Raw genomic sequence first — 21,141 nt, 5'->3', positions numbered from 1 at the left:
TGGGTGTACAATTGTCCTTTTCTTCAGCTTTTCATCCTCAGTCGAACGGACAGACTTCGCGCACTAATCAGAATCTGGAGACTTACTTGAGATGTTTTGTTTCGGAGAATCAGGAGGAGTGGTCTTTATTCTTGTCGTTGAGTTCGCCATTAAAAACCGTAGACAGGAGTCCACTGATAAGTCGCTGTTTTTTGGGGCATATGGGTTCCATCCGCAGTTTGGCACAATTTCTGGTTCCCAAACTTCCGGTATTCCTGAGGAGGAAAGATTTTCCTCTTCTTTGTCTTCTATTTGGAGGAAAATTCAAAAGAACCTGAAAAAGATGGGCAACAAGTATAGGCGTGTTGCTGACAGGAGACGTATGAATGGTCCAGACCTGAGTGTGTCCGGTAAATCCCGCGCCTGCGCTGTCCCTTTTAGTATTCGGCGCAGGCGCAGTGAGTGAAGCCAGCAGCAGGAGCGCGTCCTTCACTCACTGCGCCTATGCCGAATAGTAAACGAGACGGCGCAGGCGTGGGGTTTACGGGACACTTAGGAGAACTCGATAGTCAATCAACTGGACCTGGGCATGCCAAAGGGTGCATAGTCGAGCCTCTAGGTGCTGAAGCAACGCCCCAGTAGCACCTAGAGGCTCATTAGCATATTACAAAAGTCTTTATTTTAAGAGAACGGTGGCAGGCAGGGAGTTATAAAGCACACTGTTATGTACTGCTGACATTAGCACATCGCTAATGTCAGTCAGCTACATAACGTTATTTCTGATGACAGAAACTCTTTAAGCTTAAGGTACCTTCTTGGAAGTTGTGCCCAAGATTTAAGTACCTTCTTGGAAGTTAAGCCGTCTTTCTTGACTCCCGCTCCTGTCATGGTGGACGATAATTTAGAATTTCAGATCAACAGGATTGTGGATCCCTCCAGTATCTCGTCCACTGGAAAGGGTACGGACCAGAGAACAGGATGTGGGTTCCAGCGGCCGATGTTAATGCTAATCGTCTTGTGAAGGCCTTTCACAGAACTCATCCTGATAAGGTCGGTCCTGGGTGCCCGGGGTCACCCATAGAATGGGGGGTACTGTCACGGTTCCTTCTGTGACAGATGTCAGGAGATCAAGGAGACTGGTGGAGCATGGAGGAATCTAACAGCTTCTTTAATTACTCTTTATTCAGTGTTTGTTTGTGACCTCATCCCCTGTTTCAGGTGTAGCTTAGTATTCATTACTCTACCCTATTTAGTGTTGCCCCAGCCTTCTGACTGTATGGTAGATAGCTTAATTTGGGTTTGGCTGAGCTGGTGTGAGGTCGTCTCTGGTGTTCCTGCCCATCCATCACTACAGAAGTTAAGTGTTGCGTTTGTGTTTTGTTTTCCCTTACTTGCTTGTTGTTACTAGGCCTCAGGGAGATGCCGGTTTCTTCATCGGGGAAGGAATGGGTTGCCTCAGCCCTGACAATATTCTTAGGGCTCTCTAGGGTCTCCAGGGTCGCAGGTTCCAGGGTATGGGCATTTCTACCTTCAAGGGGTGCCCATATGGTTAGGAGTCAGGGCCAGGAGTAGGGTTACTAGGAGGTGACCTTTTCCTGTCCCTAGCGTTGAGGCCTAGTGGCTTTCCATTTCCCTCCTGGTTGTCAGTTTGGTGTTTCCTCCTATACTTCATCCGTGACACCTGGTCCCATAGAAAAAAATGGAGCTTCAGTGAAAAACACATTGCATCCAGATGTAATGAATTTTTCACTGATGGTTACTAGGAGATGTAGATTGTTATTCTTCAGTTTTTTTTCACGCTCGTGAAAAACGCATCAAAACTGATTGCACCCGCGTAGAACTGAAACACTGAACGCAATCATAGACCAAACTGACTGAACTTGCTTGCGAGATGGTGCGAGTTTCACTGAACGCATCCTGAGCCAATCCGTATCGTTCGTGTGAATGAGGCCTAATATGGTACAGTAAAGAAGCCTTGACACTTCTGAAGACTGAACTTTTTCTCCTCCAGTTGGAGACAGTGCCATCTTGACTTTTGAGGGCATTTAAGGCTATTTTCACACTTGCGTTTTTGCCTGATCTGGCAGGGCTCAGCAAAAACGCTTCCCGTTACTGATAATACAGCCGCCTGCATCCATGATGAACAGATCCGGTTGCATTATCTTTAACATAGCAATGACGGATCCGGCATGAACTCCATTGGAAGTCCATGGGGAATGGATCCGTTTTCTATTGTGTCTGGGAAAACAGATCCGTCCCCATTGACTTTCAATGGTGTTCATGACAGATTTTTGCTCCACATCCCATGACAGAAAGAAAACCACAGCTTGCTGCGGTTTGCTCTCCGGTATGGGAACGCAACCAAACGGAATGGAATGTATTTTGGTGCACCCCGTTCTGTTCATTTACGTTTTGTCACCATTGACAATGAATGGGGACAAAACGGAAGTGCTTTTCTCCAATAGTGAGATCCTCAGCCATATCTCAATACTGGAAAATGTAAACGCAAGCGTGAAAGTAGCCTTACATGGAACAGCTTTTCAGTATATTTTTTGTACGGCCCATTTATACATTTGTATATGTTAATCATGTCCCCTTAGACGCCTCTTCTCAAGACCAAATACATTTAATTATTTTAATCTTTCCTCATAACTAAGACCCTGCAGGCCCTTCATCAGTTTAGTTGCCCTCTTTTGTACTTTTTCCAGCTCCAGGGCATCCTTTTTATGGACTGAACTGCATATTCCAGATGAGGCCGCACCAAAGCTTGGTAAAGTGGTAGTATTACATTCCTGTCCGGCAAGTCCATGCCATGCCATGCCCCGCCGGTCAGTTGTTTGAAGAGGCCGCGACGCTCTGTTGATTGCTGCGGCTTCATCCTAGGCCACTGACGTCACATTCACTGGCTCAGGTCTGTTGAAGTGAATGGGCCTAGGCTGCAATACCGTACACCGCCACTATACAATGTATGGCGCTGTGCTTGGTAAGCTGTGAGGAGGCTGCAGCACTCAGCGCTGATCGGTAATGGTACTGGGTGTCAGATCCCTAACCCCTATTTTCCCCCCAGACTTATATTGATGATTGATCCTGAGGATAGATTGTCAGTCCTGTACTTCTGGAAAACCCCTTTAAATGTATTTATTTTATGGCTTACATTGATTTCCATTTGTTTCTTCAGATGTCTCAGGAAGGTTTTGATGATGAAAACGACCCTTATTATATATCGGATTCTGACTTAGGTAACTATATCACGTGAACACTATTACTATATATCTCTCACACAATAATCAGGGATTATAGCTGAATTCTAATTTAAATGTCTATTTTTTTTCCACTAGTTGCATACCTGGAAGATTATGGTGCCGAGGCAAAGACCAGCCATGGTAACTCCGGCATTTCACAACGTCCTGTCAATGGTGAGAGAACTAACTGTCCTGTCCTTTCTTATCAATCTGTGATGTGCCGTTCCTTTATTATTCCGGCTGGAATGAAGGTCCAGATTGGGGTTACTAGTTGTGGGGGAAGGGGGGGCCTGCACAGTCTGACACTGGCAGCATTGACTAGAGAGTGTCAGACTGTGCAGGGACACCCCCCCAAACTAGTAATACCCAGCTGGACCTTCATTGCCAACTGTTAGCAATATACTCATAACTTCTAGCAGGAATAATAAAGGAATGGCACAACACAGAGTCATAAGAATAGATGCTCCATAATTGTTTTTACATGGGAGATGCAAGTAGTTACTAAAACAGACATGGGGGGTAACAAGGACTCTTTAACTAGTGTCAGGCCTTCACTAAATGGGTACATTCAACCAGGGATGTAGCTAAAGGCTACATGCACATGAACGTATTTTGTTTCCGTGTTCGTTACGTTTTTTGGGGGGGATAGGATGCGGACCCATTCATTTCAATGGGTCAGCAAAAAATGCGGACAGCACACCGTGTGCTTTCCGCATCAGTATGTCCGTTCCGTAGCCCCACAAAAAAAATAGAACATGTCCTATTCTTGTCTGTTTTGCGGACAAGGATAGACATTGTTACAATGGATCCACCCAAAAAAACGGATGACATACAGACGTTTGCAATTTGCATGTAGCCAAAGGCTAATGGCCCGGGTACAAGAGTTCATCTTGAGCCCCTCTTCCCTCAGTGCTTTGTGGCCAGGGGCATTGAAGCACATAGCCTTCATGCTGCCTGAGGCAAAACTTGAAACAGCATAACCCCTTCCCAGAGGTGTAATTAAACCAGCATGCACTTTCTATAATACCGCTGTCTTCTTATTCAGCACAAGGGTCTCTGGGCCCCCCTGGGCCCCCCTCTGCACCCCATGTATATACGCCCCTGCATTCAACCATGAGCCTAAAGTAATAGTGCCTAAGCCCACACATCAAATCAAATGTAACCTAGTATATCTCCTTCACATCTGCAGAAGAAAACGTTCTTGTTAATTTCAGATTAGGAAACCCTATCATTAGCCAAATTTAAAGGCTATGGACATCTTTGGGGCATTTTTTATGATTGCTAAAAATCATGTTTTCAGATGGTCTTTTATTAAAAATGTTCAGCCGTTTCTGAGATACAAGGGTTTAAAACCAGTCTCTTTGCAGTTTCTGTTTTCTGTGAATCCCGTCATGTGTGGCTTTTATCTCTGATCTCCTGACCCCATAAACACTCATCAAAGCTCACTTCTTAGTAAACTGATAAGAATATGGCTTAAATAAGTGTTTATGAGGTCAGGAGATCAGAGAGAAGAGCTACACATGAACCTTCAGATAATGGGATTCAAAGAAAACAGACACTGACAGCTTGCAAACCCTTGTATCTCAGAAACAGCTTAAAATTTTTAATAAAGGCCAAAAAAAAAAGAAAAAAAAAAGTATCCTAAAATGAGTAAAATGCAAATGTTCAGTAAAAATCAGTCCAATTATATACATGAACTGTACAACATGATGACACAATGCATTTTTCTTTTTGACAGGTAAAAAAATCATGACTAATGATGAGTCTCTAACTACTAAACAGAGAACCCTAAATGTCACAATTCCTTTGAAACACAAGGGAGAGCCGCAGCCACAAACATGTCCAATATGTGAATTAGATGTGGCTACCATTAGTCACAACGGAACTGGTAAACAAAGAGGTGTGGAACCGAGCCTTCAAGTTACAACAGCCAGAAGTGAAGGTGAAGTAAAGAGAACTTGGCCTTTTGAAGACCGAACACCTAAAAAACCTAAGAACGATCCAAAAACTGAAGGCCACATGCAAGATCTTAACAGAGAGTGCAGGATGATCGAGCCTACAGCCCTATTGCAACATATATCTCGTAGAAAGCGAGATTTTCCCAAATTTAACAGCGTTAGGCATATTGACCATTTTAGATTCGTCAACCTAGACAGAATACAATCATTTGAAGAGGCTGTGGACGCCGTGCACATCGCCATTCAGTCTCTGCTGGATCAGGTTATGGCAGACGTCAACCCTGGTGACTTTGTACAGCTAAGACTTAAAGGTGGACACTTCTTAGACCACGTGTTTTCATCAAAGTATCCCCATACGGATTTTAAGGCGAAGGTCTTTTTAAACTCGGTTGCCAGAAGCCTGCATGGGAATAGAGAGTGCTTAGGTCATGGCACCCTAACACTGGAAACCACCATCAAGAAAAACCGAAGAGGTGGTGGAAAACGGCAGCTGAAATCCATAGCGTACAGCCAGATCATCAAGCAGAAAAGGCGATGGCTGTACGATTTTAACAATTCCAATTCCAATCTGTGCTTGGCTGCCAGTATATATGCCCTCTTAGCCGACTCCAATATTAGCGATGTCCTGGTCATGTCTCGCGCCACACAACTGCACAAGGACTTGTCCATCCCCGACGACCAGCTGGTGAGTTTCAGTGACATTTCCACGTTTGAGAAATATCTTGGCATCAACATCAAAGTTCTATACCACAACGAGGGCAGCTGGCAATACTTCCATACGGATTCCAGCCCAATGGGCAAAAACGTCTATATCTTACACCACGACAACCACTATTATGGCATCAAGAGCGTGAAAGCTTTCCTTGGGGAGGTGTATTTTTGCCAAAAGTGCAGTACTGTCTTTCATCACAAGAACAGTCACTCTTGTAAGTATTTTTGTAAAGCCTGCCAGAGAGATGACTGCACTGAAAGCGCCACCAAAAAACCGAAGTGCCCCAGTTGTCGTGTATCTTGCCGCTCAAGCGAATGTTTCGAGCAGCACCAAAGACTGGCCAAAGATGACAAAACCTTCTGCAAACCCAAAACTTTTTGTGACTCATGCATGCGATACGTGGTGAACGACGTTGACCATGTGTGTAAGGGCCTGACTTGTAACGTGTGCCACGTGAGTCTTGATCGATATGCCAGTCATCTGTGCCATATGCAACCGTACGCTCCACAAGACATGACTGAGAAATACATTATCTTCGACTACGAATGTCAGCTGGAGAAGAACGTACAAGAACCAAACTTCATCTACTGCACTAAGCTGGATGGGGACAGTACCTGGGAATTCGAGGGCAAAGAATGTCTGCAAGAATTTGTCCAATTCTTCACTAGTGGCAAATTTAATGGTTTCACCTTCATTGCCCATGATGCCGGCAGGTACGACTTCCCCTTTGTCATCCAGGCATTGATTAAGGAAAAGTTTCAAGTCAAACTCCTCATGAAAGACCACCGACTGTTGTGTGCGAGTCTACCAGATCTGAACATGAGATTCATTGACTTTCTAAATTTCCTACCTGTGGATTTCCATAGTCTACCCACAGCAATGGGTTTTCCAGGGATAACGGGATACTTTCCTAAGTCTTTTAATACTGAAGCCAACCAGACATATGTAGGCCCTTTGCCGCCCAAAGAGTACTATGACGTTGACTACATGACAGCTGATGATAGAAAGGTATTCATGGCATGGTATGAGGAACACAAGAACACAACATTTGATCTAAAGTCAGCACTGATATCGCACTGCGAGCAAGCTGTGGAGGTCCTGAGAAAGGCCTGTGAGCGATACCGAGGTCGGGTGATAGAAACCAGCACAAAACAAGTAGAAAAATACTGTAAACTAAGAAAGAAATATTTTGGCGCGCTCGAGTGTGTTGACCCCTTTCAGCTGATTTCCGGTCCCTCTGTCTGCATGGCCATGTACAGATTCAACTTCCTTCCCAAAGACACCATTGCCATTTTACCGAGTGATAATTACCAGAAGACCCAAAAACGAGCCTCGACACCGTCTATATTGTGGCTGATGTATACCGCCCATACGGAGAACATCACCATACAGCATGCTTTAAATGGCGGTGAAAAGCGTGTGGGAAAATACTCGTTGGATGGGTATTCTCACGTTAACAGAGAGGATGTAGCCTTTGAATTTCTTTGGTGCTTCTGCAAAAATAACGACGGCAAGGATGTCCTAAAATCTCACTACTGTCAGACGTATCAGACCTTCTTGACCAAAAAACAATACCTAATACGCTGTGGATTCACAGTTCGAGCAATATGGGAACATGAATGGAATAAAATGCTTGAGAAAGATGGAGACCTTCAAGATTTCCTTCACAAAAAGAAGGCGCCAACATCACTACAGGCCCGGGATGCCCTGTATGGAGGAATAACTGAGACTATTACGCTGTATCGCAAGGCAGGTCCGGGAGAGACTATACATCACTACCAGTATACAGGTCTTTACCCATTTGTCAGCAAGACCAAGAGATACCCTGTCGGCCACCCGGAGATCATTTTTGAAAAATTTGGTCCTATCAGCCAGTACTTTGGCATAGCTAAAGTTAAGGTCTATCCACCGAGAGGTTTGTTTTTTCCAGTTCTACCCATGAAAATTAATGAAAAAGTGTTATACATGCTATGTTACACATGTGCCGTGAACCTTCAGGGGCAGCCATGTTCCCACAGTGATGAGGAACGCTCTCTAACAGGTACATGGTGCACCATAGAGCTACATATGGCTGTGGAGAAAGGTTATAGGATAGGACATATCTACGAGATTTGGAATTTCCCTAATACCACGGATGAACTTTTTGCACCCTACATTAACTTACACCGTAGAGATCACCAAGAGGCTTTGGGCTACCCCAGTTGGTGCACAGATGATGACAAGAAGAAGCAATACATTGACGCCTTCCTTGAGAAAGAAGGTATACAGTTACGGGCTGACTGTATCATGGCTGATCTGGCTAAGAGGAACCTATCTGACCTGTTCATAAACTCCTTATGGGGCAAATTTGGTCAAAGGTCTAATCTACCACAAACTAGCATTGTGACTGACCCTGATGAGCTTTTTAGATATGTTTTCCAACCGTCCTATGACGTCTCCATCCTAAATTTCATAGATGATGAAACCGCAGCCGTCAATTGGAGATTCACCAAGGGCCACCACATGGCCAGCAAGAACACAAACGTCGTTATAGCCAGTTTTACCATGGCTCATGCCAGGCTACAAAGGTATAGGCTTCTGGACAGACTACAGGAGAGATGTCTCTATTATGATGCCGACTCTGTCATTTTTGTAAGCAAAGATGGGGAGTGGAACCCACCTTTAGGGGATCACTTGGGTGAACTCACCAGCAAGGTGCCAAATGGCACACACATCACAGAGTTTGCATTAGTTGGGCCCGATACCTACGGCTACAGACTGGACTCAGGTGAAGCCATCTGTAAAGTTAAAGGGTTGACTCTGGATGTAGAGAAGACTCGGGTCATTAACTTTGATAGCATCAAAGACCTGATCCTTGATGATCCAGAGTGACTTACATATACTTAAAGGGTTTGTACCAACACCTAGCCACAGGATAAAGAATGGACTGCTGGGACCCCAACCAACCATTAGAATGAGTGTCAGGAGTCCTCAATGAATAGTCGATATACTCTATGGTAGACATGAGATTTTGGTACAATTGCTCTGTGATACATAAAAGCCCTTCTAGACGTTTTAATTAAAAGCATACGTGTTATCCGGCTCGAATATTGCAGCTGCTCTCCTCATGTGTCCCCAAGGTGGACAGTTGGACAGTTCTTTGGAGTGGACAGTTCTTTGGAGTCATCGGGGGCAATTATTAAGACTGCCGTTTCAGAGGCCGGTCTACATAACTTTGGCATATCCACTGCCGGTGTCAATGTAAGATAGCTTCCTTGCTAGCTTAAATCTAGACCAGTTTTTAAGCCTAAAACAGGCGTAGAAAATGATGAATGAGAGGGGCCCTTCCCTGCCCACATCCACTTTTTTAGACCTGGATTGAGCGGGGAAAAGTCACAGATTGTAGCGCAAATAACCTTTGTGTTGCAATTTGCGCCAGAAATACGCCTAATATAGGTATTTTCTGATAGTAAATGATCCCCATTGTGCCTATGGCAAGTACAAGCTAGAAGTGCTGTCATAAGAAGACAGAGAACGTGTTAGAACTGTTTGTTCACATTTTATACATACTTTTAGGGAGTTGGTACCTCTGCTTTACTCCAGGGTAAGGAGGGATGGTAGATTGGGTGTCACAGGACCTCTAAGCATCTGCAATATTAGACCCATTGACACTCCTTAAAGGGGTTGTTCCCTTATAGACACTCACCCCCTACCCACAGGATAGAGGATAAGTGTCAGATCAGGGGTGAAGGTTTGAGCAATGTGGCCCCCGCAACGACCAAGAGGATCGGGACCCTGTTTTTCCCCATTTGAATGGAGTGGGGGTCATTCTGGCTCCCTGGCTCTCTTCTGCAATCTTCCGGTCCCACTGACGGGGGTCACATGTGCCGCTGCAGCCAATGGCTGGCCCTAAGCGGCTCGTGCCCCAGCAGTGGTGTTCTGCTTGGGGACATGTCGCCGCTGAGGCCAATAATTCTCTGCAGTGCCGCATACGACCCCGTCCATCTGGACGTAAGCTTGAGCGCGGTGGGAAGCAGGTGGGTATGGATTTTGCCACAGGTACTAGAGGTTTGGGTAGAAATTTAAAAAAGGAAACCAATCTGGACAACCCCTTTAATACGACTGTGTACATCAGACCTTATGTTCTTAGGGTGAATTCACATGTGGCAGAATTTTCTGCGACTGTCCCATTCATTTGAATTGGGATTGAAGAATGCTATGGCTTACCCTTAGGATAGGTCATCAATATAAGATTGGCGGGGGGGGGGGGGGGGGGGTCTGACACCCGACACCCCCTCCGATCAGCTGTTTCTGGCAGCCGCTGGTACTAGAAACTGTACCGTGTATGGCGCTGGAGGCAGACGGCTCCATACATTACGTAGTTTCCAGCACTGGTGTACTGCGGTTCAGCTCCCCCTCACTTGAATGGGATTTGAGCTGCAGTACCCCAACACAGCCACTACAGAGTGTATGGCGCTGTCTGCCTCCAGCACCATACGCTGTATAGTTTCTGCCGCAGGCAGCTGATCAGAGGGGGTGTCCGGAGTCGGACCCCAGCCATTCTGATATAGGTCATCAATATCTGTAAACCAGTGGACCCCTTTAAAGGGCATCTGTCAGCAGTTTTGTACCTATGACACCGGCTGACCTGTTACATGTGCACTTGGCAGCTGAAGACATCTGTGTTGGTTCCATGTTCATATGTGCCCGCACTGCTGAGAAACATGATGTTTTAATATATGCAAATGAGCCTCTAGGAGCAACGGGGGCGTTGCCATTACACCCAGAGGCTCTGCTCTCTCTGCAACTGCCGCACCCTCTGCACTTTGATTGGCAGGGCCAAGTAGACATGTTCTCATTTAGGGTCCAATCATATAAACGTAAGCCATCCGTGCATGCGTGGCGGACCGCAAATTGCTGTCAGCAATGCATGGGCACCGGCCGTGTGAATCCTGTATTGCAGCGCAGACCCATTGACTTGAATGGTTCTGGGATCTGGAATATACAGCAAAAGATAGGAACATGTCCTATCTTTTGCGGTGCAGAGGCACTGACTAAAAGCCCCGCGAAAGTGCTTCGTAGTGCTTCCGATCCGTGCCTCCGCTCTGCACCGCGACTTATCTTGTGGATTGTAGACCCATTCAAGTTAATGGTAATCCATAATCCAGGATTCACACCGCCGGTGCCCATATATCGCGGACCTGCCATTTGCGGTCTGCAATACGGACACGGAGGGGCTACAGTCGTGTGAATGAACCCTTACACTGCCTGGTTCTGTCAACTGAAGTGGAGAGGGCGCAGCAGTTGCAGAGAGAGCTGAGCCTCTAGGTGTAACGGTAACGCCCCCGTTGCTCCTAGAGGCTAATTTGCATATATTAAAACATCACTTTTCTCAGCAATGCGGGCACATAGGAACATGGGACCAACACAGATGCCTTCAGCTGCCAAGCGCACATGTAACAGGTCAGCCAGTGTCATAGGTTCAGATCTACTACTACAACTCAGCAACATTCACTTTTGTCGCAGTTAGACTTTCTGCACACAACGCCCGAGTCTTGCACTGGAGGTAAATGCTCCTGACATATACAACTGCATTGCTAGATATACATCACCCATAGGGGAAAAAAAAGTATACCGCATGGTGTGTGTTTTTTGCGGTGACCCTCTTTATAAGAAAGCATAGCCCGCATGATAATGTATACTGACACGAAGGATACTCTTTTGGCTTCCATTGTGTGAATGGAGTCCGAGGGATACATTTACCATATACACTGGGAGCTTTTATAGGCTAAACGTAGGGGTGTGACACAGCGTGCGCTGAGCCTAATGCAGCATTTACACGCAGCGATCGAGAAGTAAGCGTTCCTTCCTGACAATAGCCCGCTCATCAGTGGAGGTGAAGCTCCGCATTTACATGCAGCGGTCATCTCCACGGGATGGGGACAAGTCATGGCTACTGCTCTCGCTCGTCCCCCATACAGGTCTTGGCAGCAGATCACTGTTCACACGGTATGACCTGCCGCCCCGAAACGATGACTGGAGGTGTCCGCATGAAAGATCACTTCACCTGATGAACGAGCGTTTTGCTCATTCATTGGGGGGGATCTGCAGCGGTACCTTCAGACTGGATGTTTATCTGGAATAAGCGTTCGTACCCGATAATCGACTCATGTAAACCCGCCTTAAAAGGGGGTTGTCCTACAAAAAAAGTCAACATTTTTAAAGCCACCTGGATCTGAATATTTTTGTAATTGCAAATAAATAATTGTAATTAAAATATTTGTTTCGCCCACGGAGTTATTCACTGAAATCTATCTGTATAGCATCACCAAGCTGCAGTATAAAGGACACGCCCCCTGAGAAAGGACATGCCCCCTGAGAAAGGACATGCCCCCTGAGATGCAAGCTTGAAGCAATGAGTGGGGAGATCTCTGGATCCATGTGAGGTCCAGGGCTGGTTCTAAGTTTGTTGGAAAGAGACTGTCCTGTACTATACGATGTCGGATTTTCAGTTTTTACATTAAAGGGGTTGTCCAGGCTTTTTCTATTGATCACCTATCCTCAGGATAGGTTATCAATATCAGATCAGTAGGGTCCAACATCCGGCACCCCCTCCGATCAGCTGTATGAGGAGACAGCAGCCGAGGTGCCATCTCTCTTCCTGCCCCATAGACATATAGTGGAGAGAAGGGAAATGGCACGTGCGCGCCGTCTCCTCAATCTGGGTGTCAGACACCTGCCGATCTGATATTGATGACCATCAATATTAAATGCCCGGACAACCCCTTTAATTATGGGATAACCCCTTGTTATTCTCTTTACAATATACAGTATTACAGCATAAAACAGTACCACCACCACCACAAGGATCATGTAAGGAACGTAGTCCTAAGGGCCATTAGTTTTTTTACCTGGTGCCGACACTTGATCATTGTGAGCTGCTCCACACGGGACACTGATGTGAACATGTCTCTTGTGCTTATGATGGGCCAAAGGTTATATGGCTGGCAGCACGTCAGAGCGGCATTGAGGAGTTGACAATAAAACAGATCATCCAATCCCCGGCAATATTTTGGGAGGTGTGTATACAAACAGAGGAGGAGCGCTCCTGCAGGATCCAGGGTTCTCCCAGGAAAAGCATGATTCCTGATAATTACCAGCACGCTGCTCATTACTGCGGGATGTACATAGGCTGTCACCTGACTGCAAGATTTCAAGGGAGAAGTATATAAAAAAAGGCTAAAACACTCCCTCCTCTCACCACAAACACAAGGAAAACCATAAGGCCCCTTTCACACGAGCAAGTTTTCCGCGCGGGTGCAATGCGTGATGCGAATGCATTGCGCCTGCACTGAATCCGGACCCATTCATTTCCATGGGTCTGTGTACATGAGCATTGTTTTTCACGCATCACTTGTGCGTTGCGTGAAAATCGCAGCATGTTCTATATTCTGCGTTTTTCACGCAACGCTGGCCCCATAGAAGTAATTGGGGCAGCGTGAAAAATGCATTGCATCCGCAAGCAAGTTTTTCACTGATGGTTGCTAAGAGATAAATAAATAGCAGTGGGACACTCTCTAAAGCAATGGGAACAGTGGATATTTGTACATAAGAATTTTTATTGATATGTCTAAAAATGTGTAGTTCACCATTAATATTCAATTGATTCACAGTGTTGATTACATACAGTACAGACCAAAAGTTTGGACACACCTTCTCATTCAAAGAGTTTTCTTTATTTTCATGACTATGAAGGCATCAAAACTATGAATTAACACATGTGGAATTATATACATAACAAACAAGTGTGAAACAACTGAAAATATGTCATATTCTAGGTTCTTCAAAGTAGCCACCTTTTGCTTTGATTACTGCTTTGCACACTCTTGGCATTCTCTTGATGAGCTTCAAGAGGTAGTCCCCTGAAATGGTCTTCCAACAGTCTTGAAGGAGTTCCCAGAGATGCTTAGCACTTGTTGGCCCTTTTGCCTTCACTCTGCGGTCCAGCTCACCCCAAACCATCTCGATTGGGTTCAGGTCCGGTGACTGTGGAGGCCAGGTCATCTGGCGCAGCACCCCATCACTCTCCTTCATGGTCAAATAGCCCTTACTTTCAAAGTTTTCCCAATTTTTCGGCTGACTGACTGACCTTCATTTCTTAAAGTAATGATGGCCACTAGTTTTTCTTTACTTAGCTGCTTTTTTCTTGCCATAATACAAATTCTAACAGTCTATTCAGTAGGACTATCAGCTGTGTATCCACCTGACTTCTCCTCAACGCTACTGATGGTCCCAACCCCATTTATAAGGCAAGAAATCCAACTTATTAAACCTGACAGGGCACACCTGTGAAGTGAAAACCATTTCAGAGGACTACCTCTTGAAGCTCATCAAGAGAATGCCAAGAGTGTGCAAAGCAGTAATCAAAGCAAAAGGTGGCTACTTTGAAGAACCTAGAATATGACATATTTTCAGTTTCACACTTGTTTGTTATGTATATAATTCCACATGTGTTAATTCATAGTTTTGATGCCTTCAGTGTGAATATACAATTTTCATAGTCATGAAAATAAAGAAAACTATTTGAATGAGAAGGTGTGTCCAAACTTTTGGTCTGTACTGTATATAGCAGCATAGATGATAAAATGTGCATACTAAAACAACATTGTGAATAATTAAATGGTAAAACAAATGGCAATAAAAGTCAATAAAAAAATAAAATAAAATAAAAATCAATAGAAGCTGCGTCTCCAAAAATATCGACAATTTCTTGAAAAGCTCTGGATATCCACAAATGTTAATAACATTCCAGTCTCGATTATTGAAACTCCAATCTCAGGTCTCAATTAAATAGCACTTCGATCTTAGGTCTCGATTATTAGTAGCTATGCACAGAGCGGCGTCCCGCTCCTTAGCCTGAGACAGCGGCGTCCCGCTCCTTAGCCTGAGACAGCGGCGTCCCGCTGTAGTTTTCAAAAAGCGATCGCTTAATTTTCATAGACAGTTCGATCTTACCCGGAGGATTTTCGACAAAAGTCTCCTACCCTCGTCTCGATGCACCTGCTGGATGTATCGGTGCTTCGGTCCCGGGGGCTATTTGTTCTTCAAAAGAATCCCACGCCACCACCGAAAGTCCACGTAGTCTCGCTGAAGGTGAGTTTCCCTTGTCCAGCAAAGACCTCCTGCAGCGGGCGTTCTCAGGATCGTTTACAGCATTAAGTTGTTCACCTCCAAAGTCGATCGAAAGTCTCAATCTATATTCCAAACTTGGGGGTCCAGTTACCAAACGCGATTCGGGGTTAGAGCGATTTACCCCTTCATCAGTTGCTAAGAGATGTTGTTTGTAAACATTCAGTTTTTTATCACGCGCGTGAAAAACGCATCAAAACGCATTGCACTCTCGCGGAAAAAAACTAAACCACTGAACGCAATCGCAGACAAAACTGACTGAAATTGCTGAAACGGTGCGAGTTTTCCTGAACACACCCTGAACGCATCCGGACCTAATCAGTATCGTTCGTGTGAAAGAGGCCTAACTGTTTAAACATTACAAGTCCATAAAGTGATATATAATCACTATTTGGACCGAACCATAATAAACCATCTAGTTGAAAGCAGGACTGCATTCATGCACTCCACTAGCTCGTTTGCCATTGACCTCTCCTCACCGGCAAGAACGCCTAAACTGGTGGCGCAAGAAAACCCATTGGAGGCATGAATAGCAAACAGTAGTCTTAGTGATGAAAGCTAGTTCTGCCCTGGTACTAATGATGGCCGTATCAGAGTTTGCAGGTCCAGCACCAAGTGTCATGGTGTGGGGCGTCATTAGCTTTCATGGCCGTTCCCATCTGGTATTCATAGAGGGAACATTGACCAGCCTTTGGTATGTCCAGGACATCATAGAACCGATCCTATTGCCATCATGTATAGTGCAGAGACACACATCAGGTGTCATTGTGTTGGAGCAGTCAGCTACCATGGCCGTTTCAAACTGGTATTGTGGAAGGAAAATTTACCAGCCTTTGGTATGTCCAGGACATCAAGGAACCAGTCATACTACCATCATTCTTAGTGTGGAGACACATAGGATCAACATCAGGAGTCATGGTGTGGGGAGCCATCAGCTATCATGGTTGTTCCCAACTGGTATTGTGGAGGGAACATTGAGCAGCCTTCGGTATGTCCAGGACATCATGGAACCAGTCGTGCTACCATCATTCTTAGCGTGGACACACACAGGATCAACATCAGGAGTCATGATGTGGGGCACCATTAGCTACCATGGTCGTTCTCATCTGATATTCATGGAAGGAACACTGGCCATGATTTGGTCTCTCCAGAACATCATGGAATCAGTCCTACTTCCAACAGGATAACACCCGTCCACACACTGCCACACTACAAAATGTACTCTTCAGGGTCTCCAGCAGCTCCATCACCAGATCTCTTCTCCATCTAGAATATCTGAGACTGGATAGGGTGACGGATCTCCCAGGCACAGCAGAGGACAACCATCTTGGCTGAATTAGTTTGTAAAATATTTTATTGTACATATCATAAAGAATGTCATACTTTGAGGACAAAAATGGCTTCATATTGTGCTTCCGCACAATGCAAGATAATATTGACATCTACATAGACAAATATCAGTGAGTTTATAAAGCAATAAGAAACAATTAACATTAACATAAGACAGAGAATAAAGTCATATCGATTGCATCGTATACCTTCTTATTTATATTCCTAGGAGTAAATCACTATATTCGGCTGAATATCTCTTAATGCGGAAGACAGTTACATATACATAGCAGGATTGGTCCAATTTAGGTAAAATCTCTTAATTTTTTCCAAACCCCCCAAACTCTGTCGAACAGAGGAGTGTTATTAATCTCCCAGTGCGCTATCTGCTCTAACCTGCACACTTGATCACAGCGAGCCATCCATTAAGGGATAGTAGGCACACTCCTCGACTTCCAATTTGAAGCTATGAGGAGTCTGGCCACTGCTAGGAGATGTTGTTGTAGGCGGTTAGTATGTGGAGAGTGGCAATTTGATGGTCTTAGGCCAATCAGACAATGTTGTGGTGAAAAAGGGAAGGTCTTATCCTGCAATTTGGAAATGATATCACACACTCCCTTCCAGAAGGGTTCTATTAAATGACAATCCCACCATATGTGTTTGAACGATCCTTCAGTGTCGAGGGACCTCCAACACAACGGCGAGGAGTCGGGAAAAATCCTGTGCAGCTTTGCAGGGGTGTAGTACCACCTAGTGACCATTTTTAAGTAGTTCTCCTGCAGTCGCACACATCTGGATATTTCGTTGGTTTGTGATAAGAGTGTTCTTATTTCATCTGAAGTAAACGTGGTACCCAGGTCTTTCTCCCAACTCTTGAAAGGGGGAGCAATTGTTTGAGGAGATTCGAGTAGGGAGGCGTATATTTTGGAGATTTTTTTGCTTGGTTCCCTCCTCCCCATGGACATACAGTGGCGGAAATAATTATTTGACCCCTCACTGATTTTGTAAGTTTGTCCAATGACAAAGAAATGAAAAGTCTCAGAACAGTATCATTTCAATGGTAGGTTTATTGTAACAGTGGCAGATAGCACATCAAAAGGAAAATCGAAAAAATAACTTTAAATAAAAGATAGCAACTGATTTGCATTTCATTGAGTGAAATAAGTATTTGAACCCTCTAACAAAAAAAGACTTAATACTTGGTGGAAAAACCCTTGTTTGCAAGCACAGAGGTCAAACGTTTCTTGTAATTGATGACCAAGTTTGCGCACATTTTAGGAGGAATGTTGGTCCACTCCTCTTTGCAGATCATCTCTAAATCCCTAAGGTTTCGAGGCTGTCTCTGTGCAACTCTGAGCTTGAGCTCCCTCCATAGGTTTTCGATTGGATTAAGGTCCGGAGACTGACTAGGCCACTCCATGACCTTAATGTGCTTCTTCTTGAGCCACTCCTTTGTTGCCTTTGCTGTATGTTTTGGGTCATTGTCGTGCTGGAACACCCATCCACGACCCATTTTCAGTTTCCTGGCAGAGGGAAGGAGGTTGTCGCTCAGGATTTCACGATACATGGCTCCGTCCATTTTCCCGTTTATGCGAATAAGTTGTCCTGTGCCCTTAGCAGAAAAACACCCCCAAAGCAAAATGTTTCCACCCCCATGCTTGACGGTGGGGACGGTGTTTTGGGGGTCATAGGCAGCATTTTTCTTCCTCCAAACACAGCGAGTTGAGTTAATGCCAAAGAGCTCTATTTTGGTCTCATCAGACCACAGCACCTTCTCCCAGTCACTCTCTGAATCATTCAGGTGTTCATTGGCAAACTTCAGACGGGCCTGCACATGTGCCTTCCTGAGCAGGGGGACCTTGCGAGCCCTGCAGGATTTTAATCCATTGCGGTGTAATGTGTTTCCAATGGTTTTCTTGGTGACTGTGGTCCCTGCTAATTTGAGGTCATTAACTAACTCCTCCCGTGTAGTTCTAGGATGCTTTTTCACCTTTCTCAGAACCATTGACACCCCACGAGGTGAGATCTTGCGTGGAGCCCCAGAGCGAGGTCGATTGATGGTCATTTTGTGCTCCTTCCATTTTCGAACAATCGCACCAACAGTTGTCACCTTCTCTCCCAGCTTCTTGCTAATGGTTTTGTAGCCCATTCCAGCCTTGTGCAGGTCTACAATTTTGTCTCTGACATCCTTGGACAGCTCTTAGGTCTTTCCCATGTTGGAGAGTTTGGAGTCTGCTTGATTGATTGATTCTGTGGACAGGTGTCTTTTATACAGGTGACTAGTTAAGACAGGTGTCCTTAATGAGGGTGACTAATTGAGTAGAAGTGTCTAACCACTCTGTGGGAGCCAGAACTCTTAATGGTTGGTAGGGGTTCAAATACTTATTTCACTCAATGAAATGCAAATCAGTTGCTATCTTTTATTTAAAGTTTTTTTTTCGATTTTCCTTTTGATGTGCTATCTGCCACTGTTACAATAAACCTACCATTGAAATGATACTGTTCTGAGACTTTTCATTTCTTTGTCATTGGACAAACTTACAAAATCAGTGAGGGGTCAAATAATTATTTCCGCCACTGTATGTTCAAAATGAGTGGGGGTATTCCGGACCTGTGATAGTCTCCCTGCAGTGGCTTTTAAAATGTGGGCATATTGGAATTGGGTTAGATTCCACCTTGGCTGAACTACAAGTCCAAGATGAAAGAGCATCTGTATGACTGGCTTCCTGCATCGCAGCAAGGGGAGATGCCACCCAGTATTATGACCCTGTCGCAAAACCCAAAATAAAGAGGGCACCACCTATAAATCCAGCAGAATACAGGCTGCTCTTTACAGGAGACTAATATGTAAAGCAGCAGATGCTATAGTAATAACAATATCATAGGAAATTATGCCATTAACTCGCAGGTCATACCTCAAAGCCAGATTCCATCATTCAAGAGGACACAATGTGACAACAAACAGCAATCCTTCGCAGTATATTGTCACTTGAATGACAGTCCCAGTGTATAGACTAAGGCAAAGGTTCATGACACGAACCTTTAAACCAATAAAACACTCAGTTTTAATATTTCCAGAGAATATTTGAGAAAGCAAAGCACAGAATTCAGTGGTCAGGATTCAGTGAGTACCTCGGCACATCACACGCCCAGCCTTTACAATGCACAGTATGTGTTTATAAGTCTCCTATGTAGATATAATCTGCTATCTGCACGTCCTTTGTATTTGTGGAAGTTTTGCATACAATGGCCATAAGTCTCATTCTGTACAAATAAGGCCGGCCTTACACTCCTGATCCTCTCATGCACATGCATGCTTGGCCAAAGCAGGCTCAGAAGTAAGAGGGGAGGAAGCCGCTGCTGGAGAACATAATGGTCAGGCAGCTGCAATCCAACTTGCCCAATCCTTATCTCCTCTGACATCTGCTGTTAGGGGAGTCTGGAGAAACCTATACATATGAGATGGTTGGCCAGACCCGCCGACAAACATCTAAAGCTAGAAGATGACTGTATACAACAAGCCTGGAATTGCTGTAGGGCTATATTATAGGAAGAACAGTGCCACCTTAAAGGGGCTGTCCAGGATTTAATTTTTTTCCACCACCCACCCAGCAGTACCTGTGAAGATATCAGGACTTACCTTCTCCACGCTGCTCCATATCTCCCAAGCTGTCTTTACTGGACTCTGCATCAAAATCTACATGTATCATGTGGAGAAGTGTATGGCCAGACCTCCGGGACGTCAAGCAAACAGGACACAGGCAAAAGAGACCAAGGACCCACAGAGAACTTTATTACAAGTATACTGTAATAAAAGCACATGACAGTAAGCAGGTTAGGCAATAGTGGTAGCACTGCCACAGAACCACGTGCACTGGAAGACCAGAGACAAAACCCACAGAGTGCAGAGCCAGTGAACCCTGTTCTTCACAGAGCCCCTGGTGGTGGGGATGAACTAGGTGGAGGGCTCACTGGTTGCACCTCTAGGAAGGTCCCGGTACACTTCGTGCCCCTACCTGCAAGGAGCCACGCTAGTGCAAGCACCAGCAGAACAGACGACAGAACTGGAACCCAAGCAAACACAGGACATGGAACAGACAACAAGATGAACGGGAACCAGCACAGAAGCAGATGCCTGGACCCCAAACCGGATGGAAGCATGGCGGTCTCAGGCAGAGCTGCACACAGACTAGAGATACTGCACAGACTAGAGTTTCCCCCTCTCACGAAGGCAGGACAAAACACAGGAAGATAAGGAGAAGCACTGCAGGACAGACAAGAACAGACAAGGATCAGAAGCAGTAGGTACTGCCAGGCAGTGTCACGGTCCCTCCAGTGACAGAGAATTGAAGATCTGAAAGACTGGCTGCATGTTAGGTCATCTGACAGCCTGTTTTCACTTGTTGCAGTGTTGTTGGTAATGACCACACCTCTTGTCTCAGGTGTAGCTTGTGGTCATCACTGCTCCCCTATTTAGTCTGGACTCACACTTCATACCATGCTGTTGATATTATCTGCCTGGAGTTGGAAGAGCTGGTGTGAGTTCCTCATCTGTGTTTCTGCTCATCCATTTTCTATTGAAGATAAGTGTACTTCCCTTTGTATTTGGTTGTTCCCATTTGCTAGTTGTTTACTAGGCCTCAGGGAGACGCTGGTTCGTTCATCTGGGAAGGAACCAGTAGTCTCAAACCCTATCACTACTCCTAGGGCTTTCCAGGGCCTAGGTTTCCGGTGTATGAATATTCCCACCTTC

At 45.1% G+C, this 21,141-nt stretch overlaps 1 protein-coding gene across 1 annotated transcript in view; it reads right to left on the bottom strand.

Annotated features, from left to right (window-relative positions):
- Nucleotides 1-12,859, bottom strand: part of FPGS (folylpolyglutamate synthase) — an 88,449-nt gene extending 75,590 nt beyond the window's left edge. The window contains exon 1 of the mRNA XM_040404964.1: nt 12,782-12,859. Coding sequence (XP_040260898.1) covers nt 12,782-12,838 — 57 coding nt within the window. The 5' untranslated portion in view covers nt 12,839-12,859. The remainder of the gene's footprint in view (nt 1-12,781) is intronic.
- Nucleotides 12,860-21,141: the final 8,282 nt, after the last annotated feature.

The sequence above is a fragment of the Bufo bufo genome, chromosome 8 (genome assembly GCF_905171765.1).
Source record: "Bufo bufo chromosome 8, aBufBuf1.1, whole genome shotgun sequence".
NCBI lineage: Eukaryota > Metazoa > Chordata > Amphibia > Anura > Bufonidae > Bufo > Bufo bufo.
Note: the sequence above shows the minus strand (reverse complement) of the source record. Positions and strands in the feature narration are given on the sequence as shown.